Source organism: Embiotoca jacksoni, unplaced genomic scaffold, assembly GCF_022577435.1.
Source record: "Embiotoca jacksoni isolate LCO1_2020_lvr unplaced genomic scaffold, fEmbJac1.0.p SCAF_31, whole genome shotgun sequence".
Taxonomy (NCBI): Eukaryota; Metazoa; Chordata; class Actinopteri; family Embiotocidae; genus Embiotoca; species Embiotoca jacksoni.
The window spans coordinates 5,144,155-5,159,601 of record NW_027185383.1 but is presented as its reverse complement, the minus strand read 5'-3'; the positions used below and the strand labels follow the sequence as shown (position 1 = coordinate 5,159,601).

General features: G+C 40.5%; 1 protein-coding gene across 1 annotated transcript; it reads left to right on the top strand.

The window, feature by feature from the left end:
- Positions 1-4,033: 4,033 nt before the first annotated feature.
- Positions 4,034-15,297, top strand: ddr2b (discoidin domain receptor tyrosine kinase 2b). Its single transcript, XM_069164487.1, has 17 exons — positions 4,034-4,122; positions 5,111-5,217; positions 6,338-6,440; positions 7,535-7,772; positions 9,090-9,237; positions 9,379-9,481; positions 9,653-9,836; positions 10,325-10,565; positions 10,709-10,774; positions 11,293-11,429; positions 12,418-12,628; positions 12,706-12,923; positions 13,200-13,327; positions 13,418-13,636; positions 13,754-13,988; positions 14,304-14,453; positions 14,568-15,297. The coding sequence occupies exons 2-17, from the start codon at positions 5,142-5,144 to the stop codon at positions 14,700-14,702; spliced, it is 2,592 nt and encodes an 863-aa protein (XP_069020588.1). The 5' UTR covers positions 4,034-4,122; positions 5,111-5,141; the 3' UTR covers positions 14,703-15,297.
- The last annotated feature ends 150 nt before the right edge of the window (positions 15,298-15,447 follow it).

The following is a 15,447-nucleotide window of genomic DNA, read 5'->3' as shown; positions in this document are numbered from 1 at the left end:
TTGTGCTGTTTTCTGACGAACATCTAGAAAGAAAAGACGTCTTTGCCATGTCTGTCTGGATGTGCTAACACATTGAGTGTGGGAATTCAAACCTTTGTTGCACTTGCTATGACACTTACCTGTAATCTGTAACTACACATGGGTTTAAAAATGAGCATGTATCTCTCATAGTATGGCTTTTTTTCTCTTGTCAAAACTTTGTATGTAATTTGAATAACTTATGCATTGCATGATTTCAGTTGAACTATTCTTCATCCTGTTTTATATTATCGAAGAACATTTTCTGATGAGATGGTTCCACGTCTCAGAGAGGAACATCTCGTTGAGCAGGTGCTGCTACAGTCTCGTCTCTGCTGCTTAAAAATGTAGTCACCACGTACTGTGAGTATTGTTTATTAATGCCGTAGTGCGGCAGTCATAAACTGCTATGTCATTGTTGCTCCACCCTTCAAAGGAATTGTTTTGAAGTACGATTTCAGGGAAAGAAGGAGGTGTATAGGAGACTCTTTCATATTCTTCTGGCCAGCTGTCGCACCAGCTCCACCACGCTGACTGTGAGCCAACTCGTTGAATCACTCAATTGGGAATGTGTTTTTGAGCTCTTTACAAAATCAATTCATCTTTTCCTGGCCTTCTTCTTTCCCTTTTCCCTCCTGCCATCACCTTCCACCTCTGTTCCTTGAAGCTTGTCACCTATTTCCTCCTCTCTTTTTCTCTCTGTCAATCCCCCTCAGTTTTGTCCAAGGTTATGTCTGTTCACAGAAAGTGTACTAAAAATAAAAGTGCACTTACTTGGATGTCTCTCCCTGTGGAATTAAATGCCCCTTCTCAAATGTCATCTGGTGTCATGCTATGTCCAGTCCATTTGGTGTGACTTAAAAATGTCTGAAATATGTGCAGGGCTAATTTAAATATGTCTCGATTTCTAACAATGAGCAGCACCACTTCCTGTGCTGCCCTTTTCAAAAATATTTTCCTCGTTAGCATTTATAACCGCTTGAGAAAATGAGACGCAGAAGGTCTTTTGTGAGGACGGTGGCTCTCTGTTTTCGTTAGAGGATCCACCGGCTGTGGTCATTAAACAGGGTCAGCTCCCATTAAGCGTGCTGTGTCTGCAGACTGCAGCAGCTTGATGTAAGCAGATAAGTTGGAAAATATGAATAATATCAGCCATTACCCACCCACATCCAGCCACAACGCCCTCCAGCTCCATGATGCAGCTGCTGCTGACACACATAGTGGGCGGCCTCCAGGAGTTGGCCTCTACTTTTGTTTGGTTAATTATAAAGAAAAATGGTCTGTAGTGCCATTTTGTTCGCCCCCTCTTGAATCTATATCAGTATATTTCTTTTTGCTCTGCTTGGTAAAATGAATTCATAAAACACACAGAAAACTGTAAGTGCAAGGTTCCATTTATCCCTTGGTTTGTTCTGTTTAAGTATGTAAAGATGACAGCGTCACATCAATGGATTGGCAGGTTTTCATTAATTTTGTACCGACAATAATGAGCTGCAGAGAATTAAGATGACTTGAGTTTTGTGATCATCTCTAGTGACACCGGGTGGTCAAAAATGTTTACTAAGGGGACAACCATCAAGTGGTCATGGTGCACACCGCATGGGTACACATGCAGTCAGCAGTTGAATTCCCTGCCAGCCTGGTCTTAACTGCATGTCAGTCTCCTGCTCTCTTTCCCCACAGTTTTAAGCTGACATATGAAAAGCTTCTATACTCGGAAAGTTCACAGCCTTACGATATGACCCCCTGACCCCTGACACGCTCAGCTCACAATTTAGTACTCGCTAAAAGCCAATAAAAAATTATAATATACATACATGCACATATATATTATATCTATATCTATATAGATATATGTACACACACACCTATAATATATCTAACCTTTACCATGACTCTCAGGTTTGTTCTAACGGGCCAGCATTAATACACCTGCTTTTACACTACATTATTATATTAGTCATTAGTCATTATTCCTGTGAAATTACCATCGTCGGGGTGATATTTGTGCTCTCCTACAGACGTGAGCCACCAGTTTCTGTGTCATTCATCCATGGGTACCTGAGGCAGTCATACTTTCATACTGAGAGACCTTCATATTTAATGATGGCAGAATCATTTCTCACGAATCACTCATTATTAGAGGAACAGTTTAACATACCAGCTGGAGCCAGCAACCAGTTAGCTCAGCTTAGCATAAAGACCGTAAATAGTAAAAACATCAAACAACTGTGTCATACGGCAACAAAATATACTTACTGATACCACTGTTGAATGTGAAGGTACGTCCATTAGCTGGTTTGCTCAGCAGAGGGACTTTAAACAGGGGAAAGAGACAGCTCTGCTCAGCTGTCGTAAACAAACAGTGTTTGCTAAACTCACCATAGTTAATTAACATAAAGACTACCACAGTGACAGCTGGCTGTTTCTCTTCTTTCATATGGTGCAGATAGACATGATATTGAGCTTCTCATCTCACTCTCAGCAGGTAAGTCAACATGTTTCACAACATGACAAAAGATTCCTGTGAGTAAACACGAGCTATCTTTCGAAACTTTACATAAACACGACATATGGAGTCCCATAAGGGACTGTATTCAAATCATAATGTAAACTGGAAGATAAAAATGTAATTCCACATTCCCATTAAAAATGTTTACATATCTGTGTTATATAAAAATGAAAAGGCAATAATCCAATTTTCATTTTTACATAATACATGGATGTTTTATTATCAGATTTGAAAATTAATGCAAATGGCTTTTTGACGGCTAATTTCCAAAGTCACACACTACAATATTAAAATGTTCATTCAAATTTGTAAATTCAAATGCAATATCAACAATGTAATCTGATTTTGCATTGATGCAGGCTAAATTTAAGTCTCAACATTACATTTAAAATGCAATTTTCTAACCATTTGAAAAAAGGTGAAAGTGGTATGACAATTAAATTTTCAGCAGCTTAACCTGCTGTACAGTGTACAATATTTAAATGCTATTAGCGAAACAGCGCCCTTGTTGGATTTACATTTACATGTCACTAGACAGGTATGACTTTGAAAATGAAATGCCAATCCTTTCCATCTGTGCAAAAAACAAATATGGTACCTACTGTATGTATCAAATCATAAAGCCAGTGTCCATTATCATTGTCATTTAGTCCCCTATCGGCTTACACACTGTTACTGTTCTTCATTAGCCGTTTGAAATCAGAGATCCCAGATGTACTGCAAACCCTTAAAAGTCTTGTGGCTTCAAAGAAAACAAGAACTATTAAGTAGTAGTAAAGGAAAATTGGTGGCTTTGAGTCTACAGCCGAAAAAGTCTCTTTTCTTTCCTGCTTCCTTTCTCTTGCCATCAAATTTACATCTGCTGTTATTTTTTCACAAAAACTCCTGATGAAAACTTTCATTTGTTTCACTCTGTGTTAAATTCAAGCCAATGTTGGTTTCTTAACTGAATGAAAATGGAAAACATTAACATTATGTAAAATGTTTGTATTATAAGCTTTTCTTTAATGGAACAAAATCAATATAAGAATTATGATAACATAATTTTACACATAATGAGGTATTTCTATTCTTATATTGATTTGTACCCACTAAACCAGCTTCTGTTGCCTTTCTGCTACTGTGTCCCAGCCTTGACTCATTCTGTTTGTATCCAGTGTTTGTTTTTTTTCTAAAACATCATGCCTGCTTCAGTAATTAGCAGGTTTTTCTCTGCAGGAAAATGAACTCCAGTCTGTTTTTGTCAGTAGCTCTTCAGTTCAAGCTGCCAGATAGCTACTGCAGCTCTCAGCTGCCTCTGTGGGCCATAATTGAAACCATTTGTGGATCAGGTGGAATTCTGGGATTTTGGCCTCACCTCAAAATCCCAAAGCATGTTATTTTCTCTGTTTCTTTCCTGCAGCCAGAAGGACTCTTACATCAGCCTTCGTTTCCTCTCTCCCTCTCTCTCTCGCTCCTTCTTTTCCATTCCCATAAGGTCCTTCAGAGGAAGAGGTCAGCAGCTCGCAGCGCTGAATGCATCATATCACAGCAGATGTGGAATATTCCCCGAGACAGATGGTTTCATAAGAAGAAAAGAGGAACTTAAAAAAGTAAGTCAAATTAATATTTTTCTTTCATTGTGAGCCCATTAATCCTGATCTCCACGCTGCCTTTAAGGGAAGTTTGCCTTAGCTCAGCTCAGGGAGTGACATCATGAAGACAAATATACAACTTTAACTTTTTTATGTACAAGAAGAATGAGACATTGATCACATCTGAATCAGTCATCCACGTATTTACAGAAAAGCAGCTCACTCAACGGAAGAAATAAGTCATTGATCATCATAACACTTCAACAGAGAAGAAAACTTGTGTGAAATATGCATCTAAGAGTGTGATCCTGTATATTAATGTTGGTCTTTTATGTTTGTGTTTTTATGTGGTAGAAAACAAATAGCAATGCACTTTTAATAACTGTACATCACACTGGAACAGAGCTAAACTGTACCCCTACATTTTTTGAAGAATGCACCACATCAATGGCAGCAAGAGCACTTTGTGAAAAGTGGTCTGAGTTAACACAGTGTGTCAGAGATATAAGTCACCGAGACCTCCAGGGCTTTTACCACGGACCGTATACAAAAAGGTTTTTACAGGGTAAATGAAATGCAGCTAAGAGGTGTTGTGGTGGAAGACAGCAGAACTCTGGGTTACAGGCAGGACTGTGTGTGTGTATTTATTCTAGAAGGACTTCAAGAAGAACATCCTGCCCTGAAATGGAAATGTCACACACTTCTTTATCATTGAATTGCAATGCTCTTTTTTTTTTTTCTTCTTTTCTAACTGTTATATTTACCCTCAATTTAATTATTAACTGCACACCACTCTTTCAGAAGAGCCTTCAGAGCATGTCACCATGCATTTTTCTATACATATTTCTTGTGTATGGGACAAATTAAAAATAAAACACAGACATTGTTAAGGAAAATTTACTGACATGATATTGGAAACTAATACAGTATTTTACATTGGATTACCTTAATGTTTATGCTAAATTGTACCACTAATCTCAACTACTGATCCACAACCTTCTTTCAGGTGTGTGGCTCCTTGAGAAGACTTGAAGGTCATGGAGGTTAAACTGATCACACACCATGTCGTCTTTATCCTGCTGGCTGTCACTGTGAGATCTCAAGTCAACCCAGGTAGACATTTATCTTTACATTTCTACCATTGATCTGACAGGTCGGGGCTCATTATCTGAACGAAGGGCGACGTAGACACAGTGGACTGTTCTCCCTGCTCACTGCACGAGCCAATCAGACAGTCAGCGACAGACTGAGGATAGATTTAGGTTGAGTTTTTAATGTGTGATCAAAGAAGTGTATGAGCCAGAAGTATAGATATGTTATATTCAAACTTAAAATAACTTCTTCCCATTCCTGAGGGACGAGCATGTTGACAGGATGGAGGGGGAAGCAGGTTTAGGTGGGTGGGCTTAGAATTCAAGAATGTGTGTGTGTGTGTGTGTGTGTGTGTGTGTGTGCGTGTGTGTGTGTGTGTGTGTGTGTGTGTGTGTGTGTGTGTGGTTTACCTAATGGTCAAGAGAGCAAATATTCTCCGAACAAGCAGACCTTTCACAAGCAGGGGGGCATTTGCGGAAAGAAAAAAAAAGTTAGAAAATTTGTAGGCGTATTTGGAGGTAACACACACACAGAGAAACCAACACACACACATGCACTCATTTGACTTTCCCACTTCGAATATTTTCATAGTCAAAGGCATATTTGTCCATCCGCTACCTCTCAGTCCATGTGAGGGATTTCAGTGGAATCGTGAATAATACATAATAATTACACAAGAAACAGTCACACGGCTGATGGAAAGGATGGTCACTGACTTGTATTAACACAAGATAACATTTCCTCTGTTGGTGTCACACTTATTTATCACATGAGAGAAGAGGAGCTGGTGCCCAGAAGATGCCAGGGCCTTTAAAACTCAGAAGTTTCTCTCACGTGTCACTGGTAGAAAACTATGAAAACAGGTGAAAAATTAAGAGCGGGCAGCTCCGCGGCCACTCCCTTCTCCTTCTGCTTAGACTGGCACCTACACAGTGATGCCTCTGTTTGGCTTTAGAGGCCTTACAGGGCTACAGGAAGGAGACCGGGGGGGGAGGAAGGCATAACCCTGACCACTTAACACTCAACTCCTCAAGTCCTGCAAATACATAAAAAAGAAACATATGGCATATATCACACTGTACAAAAAACATATTTATAACGTGAGATACATGTGTATCATTGATGCTTTGTGTGTTTGTAGAAATGTGTCGCTATCCTCTCGGTATGACCGGTGGGCAGATTCAGGATGAGGACATCTCTGCTTCCAGTCAGTGGTCTGAGTCCACTGCTGCACGATTTGGAAGGCATGCTTGACTCTACATTTGTATTCTTACAGCTCAGTTTTATTTAATTTGATTTGGGGAAACATACATAAAGTATATTTTTAGGCAAAGCATGAAATAAACACGCCCCTCCACTAAAGCAAAACATGAGATAGCCACGCTTTGGGCTGTCTAGGCGTGAAAAAGTTATATGTTTTCCTGTAGTGGACGAAAAGGAAACCTACTGCATGCTTTGGTCCATCTGATTTACAGGAAAATGTAACTTTTTGCAAAAACACATGGTTGGTGTTAGGAAACAAAAAAAACTTTCAGAATAATGTCACCTCCTGGATTCGAACCTCATTGTCCTGCATGGCACAAAACGTGCCAAACAAAAAGTGTAACTTTTACACCAAGACAGCCCAAAGGGTGACTATCTCAGTTTTTGCTGTTGTGGACGGGCCTGTCTATTTCACACTTTGCTTTGATACTGGGTTGCATTAGACAGCATCCAAGCTGTTTTTTCCGATAAGTAGTTTAGAATAGTCTTCAGTGATAATTTGAAAAGATCTGTTTCGTTTAATGTCAAACTTCTTAGTTTCAACCATGGAGGCCATTCATACCAAATTCTTCTTCTATTGATTTAAACTTGGTGTTGCAAACAGCACAAATAAAAGAGAAAACTATCCAACCCACAGGTCTATTTACGGTAGCACCTCTTCAGGAGATTTTTACCAAATCCAATTGATTTCATCAGCAGACAGATTTGCCTTTGCTGCCATTGAATTGCTGACTTTAAAATGTCGCAATAGCTGAGTAAAGTCCATCTTGCGATGAAGATTGAGTGCGATGATGCCTGTTGTATAATTACAGTGCTTATTACAATATGTCCAGTGACAGCACATAGTAGTTAAAGATGTTCTCATGCAAGCATGAATTCATAACAGGAAAAATCATGCATGCTGTAGCACATAAGTTCACAAACTAACCTCTTCTTCCTCTATTCATGTCTTTCAACATTTCTTTCCATTTTTTATGTCTTTTCTTCCCTCCTCTTCCTCTTTATGTTCGCTTATCTGAATGCTGTGCCCTTCCTTTTCTTCACTGTCTCCTCTCTTATGTTTGCTCATCCTCAGACTTGACTTTGACAACGGCGACGGCGATGGCGCCTGGTGTCCTGACATCATGTCAGAGGCGGACGGCCTCAAAGAGTATCTCCAGGTGGACCTGCGTTCAGTGCACTTCATCACACTGGTGGGCACCCAGGGTCGCCATGCCGACGGCATGGGTAACGAGTTTGCCCAGCGATACAGGATAAAGTACAGCCGTGATGGCAGCAACTGGGTGGGCTGGCATGATAGGAAGGGAAGGCAGGTAAGCATGTATAGATATTACTGTGTTTTCACTCTGATGTTTCTCATGTTCACAGTTCTCTTGATCCTGTTGAAATTATTTTACAGTTTTTAAATTCATAACGATCTATTTATATCTAAATCATGTGTCATGCAAGGGAGCCAATAAAAACAAATGAAATGGTCAAAGTTCTTGTATTGACACCTAAAGTGTATTGATTGATTTATGATGTCAACTCCAAGCCTCGTTTTGATCTGCTACCGTTTGCCCTATTAATCCTAATGCATTGTGTTAATACAAGCTCCACACTTCCTGTATCTGTTTCAAATTCAAAGCCCTTTAGCATTTCAGTAGACAGAAACCCCTCATTTCCTCAGAGAGCTTTTTATTCTGAAAGATTTGCATAAACCTGTTGTGACTGAAATCTTACTTTAGATGAGTAATCAAGAACAAGCATTGGAACTAATAGGATTATATTAACTTTATTAAATTAAAGTGAGAAAAATATACATAATTGACTATTGTATGTAAACTTGACACCATAGTAACAGTGGTTACATAACCTCAGGAACAGCAACAACTGGTCCGTGTGTGCGCCTGTGTGCACACTTGTTCACCCACACATCGCAGCTACATTGAGTACATTTACTCAAGAACTGTACTTGAGTACACATTTGATTTACTTATACTTGGTAATTACATTTTCCGCTGCTTTATACTTCCACTCCACTACATTTATTTTTCAACTCTAGTTTCTTTTAAGATAGGGATTTGACACAATGGGTAATAAACCAAGCTTCTAAAGAACATTAAGATTAAACGAGCGTTTTTTAATCTTTTCTGCTTCTGATGTCTTACAAAAATCTGTGTAGTCGGAGTCACATTTCAGATGTCTACGAGGTGTTAACAGCTTCACCAAGTCGTGATTTATTTCTTCTAAACTTTTAACTGTAAAGGAGTATTTTTTTTCACAGTATTGCGACTTTCAATTAAGTAAAGGATGTGAACACTTCCTCCACTGTTGGTGACAGATGGCAAGAGAAAGTACAGCAGATAGTAACACAGTTATTGGGAAATGTGTACTGAAATTAATAAACAGTAAAATTATCATTGGTGCTGGCATTAGCTGAAGTGTATCAATTTGTCACAGATTTGTATCAGTTGACATTTGAGCTGTAAGAATAGAAATAGAAGAATAGAATAGAATAAAATAGAAAAGCAGATGTTTTGTTCAAGGAGTTGAAGCATTAACACCGTGTATATTTATGTGGTTTGGTCTTCATTCATGACACATTTCACTCACAGTCTAAACTTCCTCATCTGCCTCGCCTCTGCCAGGTCATCGAGGGTAACAGGAACGCATATGATGTGGTCCTGAAGGATCTGGAGCCTCCCATCATCACTCGTTTTGTTCGCTTCATGCCTGTGACCGACCACTCCATGATCGTGTGTATGAGAGTGGAGCTCTATGGCTGTGAATGGCTGGGTTAGTCATTCTTCCCCATTATACAGAGTGGAACATCTTCATCTAGCTGCACTAGTATCTTCTTATTGAAATAATCACAAAAGTGTTTGTTTTTAGCAAAAGATTTTACATATTACAACATCTCATTTGGACCCATTTCAGATGGCCTGATGTCTTATAGCATTCCAGATGGACACCAAATGATCTACAGAGGCCTGGACGTCTTCTTTAATGACTCTGTGTATGATGGAGCATTAGCTGAAAGGTCTGAATAAAACAAAAATGCTTACCTCATATGTTAGCAGTAATTTCCTTCATAACTTACGCAGGACATGATGTTTTTCTTTGAGCTCCAATCACAGTCATAAATTTACACATAAAATTTTAAATGCTTTAGTGTACCTGTCCTCAACTCATCCATAAATCCCTCCTCCAGACTGACAAAGGGCCTCGGCCAGCTGACGGATGGCACCTGGGGTCTGGACGACTTCCTCCACAGCCACATCTACGGCATGTGGCCTGGATACGACTACGTGGGGTGGAGCAACAAGAGCTTCCCCAAAGGTTACGTGGAGATGATCTTTGAGTTTGATCACGTCAGAAACTTCACGTCCATGAAGGTAAGATGGGAACACTTTGGGGGAATTTCATTTAAAACAGCTGAAGAGTTAAACAGTGGAATATTTTTAAAAGTGCTGAGCCAACAATATGCTGGATGGAGCTGAGCTGTGCCACGCTGGCCAAGCACCCATCATCTATACTTGCTGCACGTTTTTATTGGGGCATAAAATTAGAAAGAAAAAAAAAGAAATAGATGTAGATGAGCGTTGCAGTGTGAACATTTTCTGCATAATTAGTCTATTTGTCATGGATAAGTATGCTGTGGCCAGAGATCAGAGATGGAGGATGAATGTTTTTCAGACAGATTAGTCATCACTACACCTGCTCCTGCATAATCTTCCCCTCCAGGTTCTGACTCTTTTCAACACTTTTTAATGAAAAAACTAAAATGCATGTTCCTTAGAGATTGCAACATCATAATGAACCATTTGCAAGACTTTTTAGTTCTTCAATCGAGACTTCTTACATCCCTCCTCCACCTCCACAGGTTCACTGCAGCAACATGTTCAGCCGTGGGGTGAGGATGTTCAGACAGGTCACGTGTTATTTCCGATCCGGATCAGACTGGGAGGCTGACCCAGTGACCTTCAGGCCGTCTGTTGACCTTGTGAGCCAAAGCGCCCGTTTTGTCAGTGTGTCTCTCGGGGATCGCACAGCCAGTGCCATCAAATGTCGTTTCCACTTCAGCGACCTTTGGATGTTGTTCAGTGAGGTGGCCTTCCAGTCAGGTAAAAAAAAAAAGAAAAAAAGGATCAGGTGTGGGAGTGTCTTCAGAAAATTAAATTCTGTACTGTAATGCCTGCATGTTTGCTCATCTGATTTCACCATATGACCTTCAGCTTTATCTTTCCTTTATGTCTTCCACTCTCAGGCTCAGCAGTGTACAACACATCACTCGCTCCTCGCAAACATGGACACCCCACAAACACACTGCCAGGTCAGCAGACAAACCTCTGAACAATTGTTTTTTTCTTCATGTTGTTGCTGTAATTTAAGTGACAGTCAGGTGGTGGAGAACAATGCTTGCAGCAGAGACTGCAGACTATTAACGTTGAGTACGGCTTCTGAGAAATTATTTGCTGCTAAACAAAAACATGGGCCTAGCATTATCGTATTCAACTACAAAATAAAATTTTAAATGGTTATGTACTTAGCAGATCAGTCATTAAAGCTTTGTCATACATGAGACTATGATGAGATGATTTCGTTAAGTTTAAAGGTGCAAGTAAGTGCACTGTTTTCTGGTTAAACACTGCCCCCTGCTGCTGAGAGTATCAGAAATGACTTACACTTGTTAAAAGAAACAGCAGGCTGCTTCCTGTAGCTCTGATGAATCATGAAGGGGATTATACAAAAATAATGTAATTATTTTTGGAATATACTGTAATAATGACACAAACTATGGTGGATTACATTAAATCTACGTCAGCTCCCAACTCTAATCTGTTTTGTCAGGAGATGATCCAACTCATAAAGTGGATGACAGCAATACGAGGATCCTGATTGGCTGTTTGGTGGCTATTATAGCCATCCTATTGGCCATCATAGTTATCATCCTGTGGCGGCAAGTCTGGCAAAAGATGCTTGAGAAGGTGAGAAGAGACAGTTGTTTTTTTTTGTTTTTTGTTTTAATTCATTTGATGTCTTGACAGTATGTTATTATAATGAAATAGAAACCCACATTCGTATCTGAATTTGAGTGGTTCAGTCTCAGTTACTGCCAAATAAGGTGGACAGTGTTCAAATTGAATTTAAGTTGGGTGCAGCTGCAGGACAAAAAAAACAGCATACAAGGAAACTTTTTTTATCCAAAAGGTCAAAGGTCACCTTTGCTGTGACATCATGATGTTCCTAAAAAATTGTTTTCTGTCCATCATCTGTCAACGCCACAACTCAAGAACAGAAGTGGAGATTGTGAACATATTACACGTTTCAGATACTGAATCGCTGATTTCCACATTTGAAACATGGCTGTCTACTGTCACGGCTACAGAATCAGCTTTATTGGCCATATTCCTTTAAAGTAGCCCACTACATATATATTATGAGTCTGAACAGACGTGGACATAAACTGCAAATTGACTGGATCGCAGAGGCATACAACCGTGAGGTGGTAATTCAGTTGTTTTTAGAGGATGAGTTTTATGAGCTGAAATGGACCTCAAGCAGATGGGCAATGTTATCAGCAGCATGTGGTAAATGTCTCAGGTGTGGTGATCCAGGGAAAACAATTCTGTCATGTCTGTCATGACACACTTTTGATATATCGTCAAAGAAGTCAACTCACTGTTTAAATGCAGCATTATGTGTTTTACTGTGATCAGTGAATTGCTATGGACATAGCGTGTCAGGGAGAAACTTTATTTTTGCCTGTATATATGACCACAAAATACCTCAAAGATAAAAAAAAAAAAAAACGCATGGATTCAAGTTTTGGAGAGTCTCCTTTTCCTCCATCCTCCTCCTCATGATGACAATGATGTCGTTCCACAACGGTGTAAGGCATTCATGTTGTAGCTGATTATTACACATACACCACACTTCACGTCAGATTACAACACTGCTCTCTCACATCTCCAGGCGTCTCGCCGCATATTGGACGACGAACTCACAGCTCGTCTTGCCGTCCAGACGCAGGCCTTCTCCTTCCACCACTCGTCTCTGTCCAACGAGAGCGACTCCACCACCAACTCCACCTATGAGAGGATCTTCCCCCTCTGCGCTGACTACCAGGAGCCTTCACGCCTCATCCGGAAGCTGCCTGAGTTTGCTCAGTCCACCGAACACCTTGGTAAGATGACAAAAGAACAACAACTGCATATCTAAAGCTACAGGTCCTGTAATGTGTGCGTCTCTTCCACGTATCAGAACCGAGCAACTCCTGCAGAGCCCTTGCAGCTTTTGGCTCAGACGGTGCTCCCCACTATGCAGAGGCAGATATCATCAGTCTGCAGGAGTCTTCAGACAGCAGCTCCATCACAGCTGTCAACATGAATCTCTTTGCTGGCACCGACTCGTCCATGAGAGAGTTCCCCAGACAGAAGCTCACCTTCAAGGAGAAACTGGGAGAGGGCCAGTTTGGAGAAGTATACTCACTTTTTTAGCTCTCATGTTTGTTGGCTCTGTATCCCGGGCTTGTTCTCTCTTTGCCGTAATTATATTGGCTTAACTTTATAGCTATCGTTTGTAAAATTCAATGACAGAGCTCTCTGTGTGGTAAAAAGCACCAGATTGTGAAATGCCATGACTATACATGACACACTGACAAATAGTCAACACTTAGTGGTATTAAACAGAGCTAAACAGATGGATTCAAATGGTGCCAAGTGGATGATGGGCTGACGAAGTGCTTTTCTAAACAGGTGCACTTGTGCGAGGCCGAGGGCATGCAGGACTTTTTGGATGAGGATTTGTCCATAGAGGGAAACAATGAGTCCCCTCTGCTCGTGGCTGTTAAAACACTGCGGGAAGATGCTAACAAGAATGCAAGGTAAAAACATCTGGTATAGAGGTGGGAACTGTGTCTCCAGCTATTCGTTCGGGTGTCAACCAATTATGTTTGTCCTCCGCTGTGCTGCAGGAATGACTTCCTGAAGGAGATCCGAATCATGTCTCGTCTGAGGGACCCCAACATTGTCCGTCTGCTGGCGGTGTGCGTGGATACAGACCCTCTGTGCATGATCACTGAGTACATGGAAAATGGAGACCTGAACCAGTTCTTGTGCAATCTGAGACTAAAGGAGGCTGCTGATGAAGACAAGTCAGAGGACGAAGAGAAAGAGGGGGAGAGTATGGTCAGGTAGGCTCCTATCCTGACATCAAATTGTAATGACTTTCAGGGGAATGACATATAAAGCTAATTATTCATCATTATTCATGTTGACACTACACCAACAGCCTGTATTTTCTTTCTCAGTTACACAAAGCTGATTGGCATGGCGATGCAGATTGCATCTGGTATGAAGTACTTGTCCTCTCTCAACTTTGTCCACCGTGATCTGGCGACCCGTAACTGCCTGGTGGGGAAGAACTACACCATAAAGATTGCTGATTTCGGCATGAGTCGCAACCTGTACAGAGGGGACTACTACCGGATCCAGGGCCGAGCCGTCTTGCCCATTCGCTGGATGTCATGGGAGAGCATCCTGCTAGTGAGTGATCTGAGGACGTGGGACAAATCGATGAGAAAACATGATTACCCCATCAGTCCATTAATCCCTTTTCTCTGAGGGAAAGAAAGCATTTCATTTATTATTATTCATTATTGTATTTATCGTTATTTACTGTGGCATTTTACTGAATGATTTCAAAAAGAATATAATGTCAATGAGGCTACGTTGAAAAATACTATGTACTGTAAGTCCACATGATATCACTTCTATATTGCAGCTATAATTATTCCATGTGTACAAGCCAGCATACCAGCTTGTGTTTGGATTTAAGTTGTCTATTGTCTGTCCTCTCAGGGTAAATTCACCATGGCCAGCGACGTGTGGGCGTTCGGGGTGACTCTATGGGAAATTCTGACTCTGTGTAAGGAGCAGCCCTACTCGCAGCTCTCTGACGAGCAGGTCATTGAAAACACAGGCGAGTTCTTCAGGGACCAGGGCAAGCAGGTGAGCGTCACACAGGTTTAGGTTACAACCCTCCTGGATAGTGTCTGAATGGGTTCTTGTTTTCAGTATTCAACTCAAACAAAATGTTGTGAATATTTTATCTCATGCTCTAAGGTATACCTGCCAAAGCCTTCCTGTTGTCCCGAGAGAGTCTACAATAATCTAATGCTAAGCTGCTGGAGGAGAAACGCCAAGCAAAGGCCGAGCTTCCAGGACATACACACTCAGCTGATGGAGAGCCTGCCATAGCAGATGGGATATATGGTATCTGTCTGCCATCCACTGCCTCGTGTGATCCTTCAGTGTGGATTCATTTTGAGTCGCAGACATCAAATGTTTATCATTATGTCAATGTTGGTTTGTCACAACGGTGCTGTAAATACTAAAGTATGAACGTATACACTTGAACAGAGCCTTATATTGCAGATATCATGCACTGTACATACAGTGTATTCACACTTCTGTGTATTTATTGATTTCCTTTAAATTTTTATGCTATTTATAGACTACTCCATGGTAATCGTAGATTAAAACTATTGTAAATATTTTTCTATCATTTATTTTCCATGCATCTAATTATATTGTACATTTATTAGAGAATGTCAGTATTGTTGAGTGACCTTTTCTCAACATTTCTATTTTCACCTTGGTTTTTTTACTATGAACATATGATATGATAAGGACTGTTTTCTGGATGAGAATGTGTTTAACTATGCAGAAGCTCACTCACATGTTTTATAAACATGTTTATGTCCCTTTGCAGAAATAAATTGACTGTATGGAGTTGATGAGTAGCAAAGAACAAACATGTTTTAATAGTTTTCATAACCGAAGATCCCTTTCAATAAAGACAAATGAATATTTGATTGTGTTTGCCACAGTTGTTGTCGCTGTCTTCAGGGACTGAGGTTTTAATGCATGTTTGTTAAAGGGCTCTTTCAACCGTTGCGCTCTTTTACCTGTTTGGACCTCTTCGCTCACCGTACTGGAAGCG

Coding starts and splice junctions, on each gene's coding strand:
- ddr2b (XM_069164487.1), top strand. CDS start 5,142: ATGGAGGTTAAACTGATCACACACCATGTCGTCTTTATCCTGCTGGCT. Junction 11,430..12,417: donor GGCAAAAGATGCTTGAGAAG/GTGAGAAGAGAC, acceptor TCACATCTCCAG/GCGTCTCGCCGCATATTGGA. Junction 14,454..14,567: donor TCAGGGACCAGGGCAAGCAG/GTGAGCGTCACA, acceptor TCATGCTCTAAG/GTATACCTGCCAAAGCCTTC.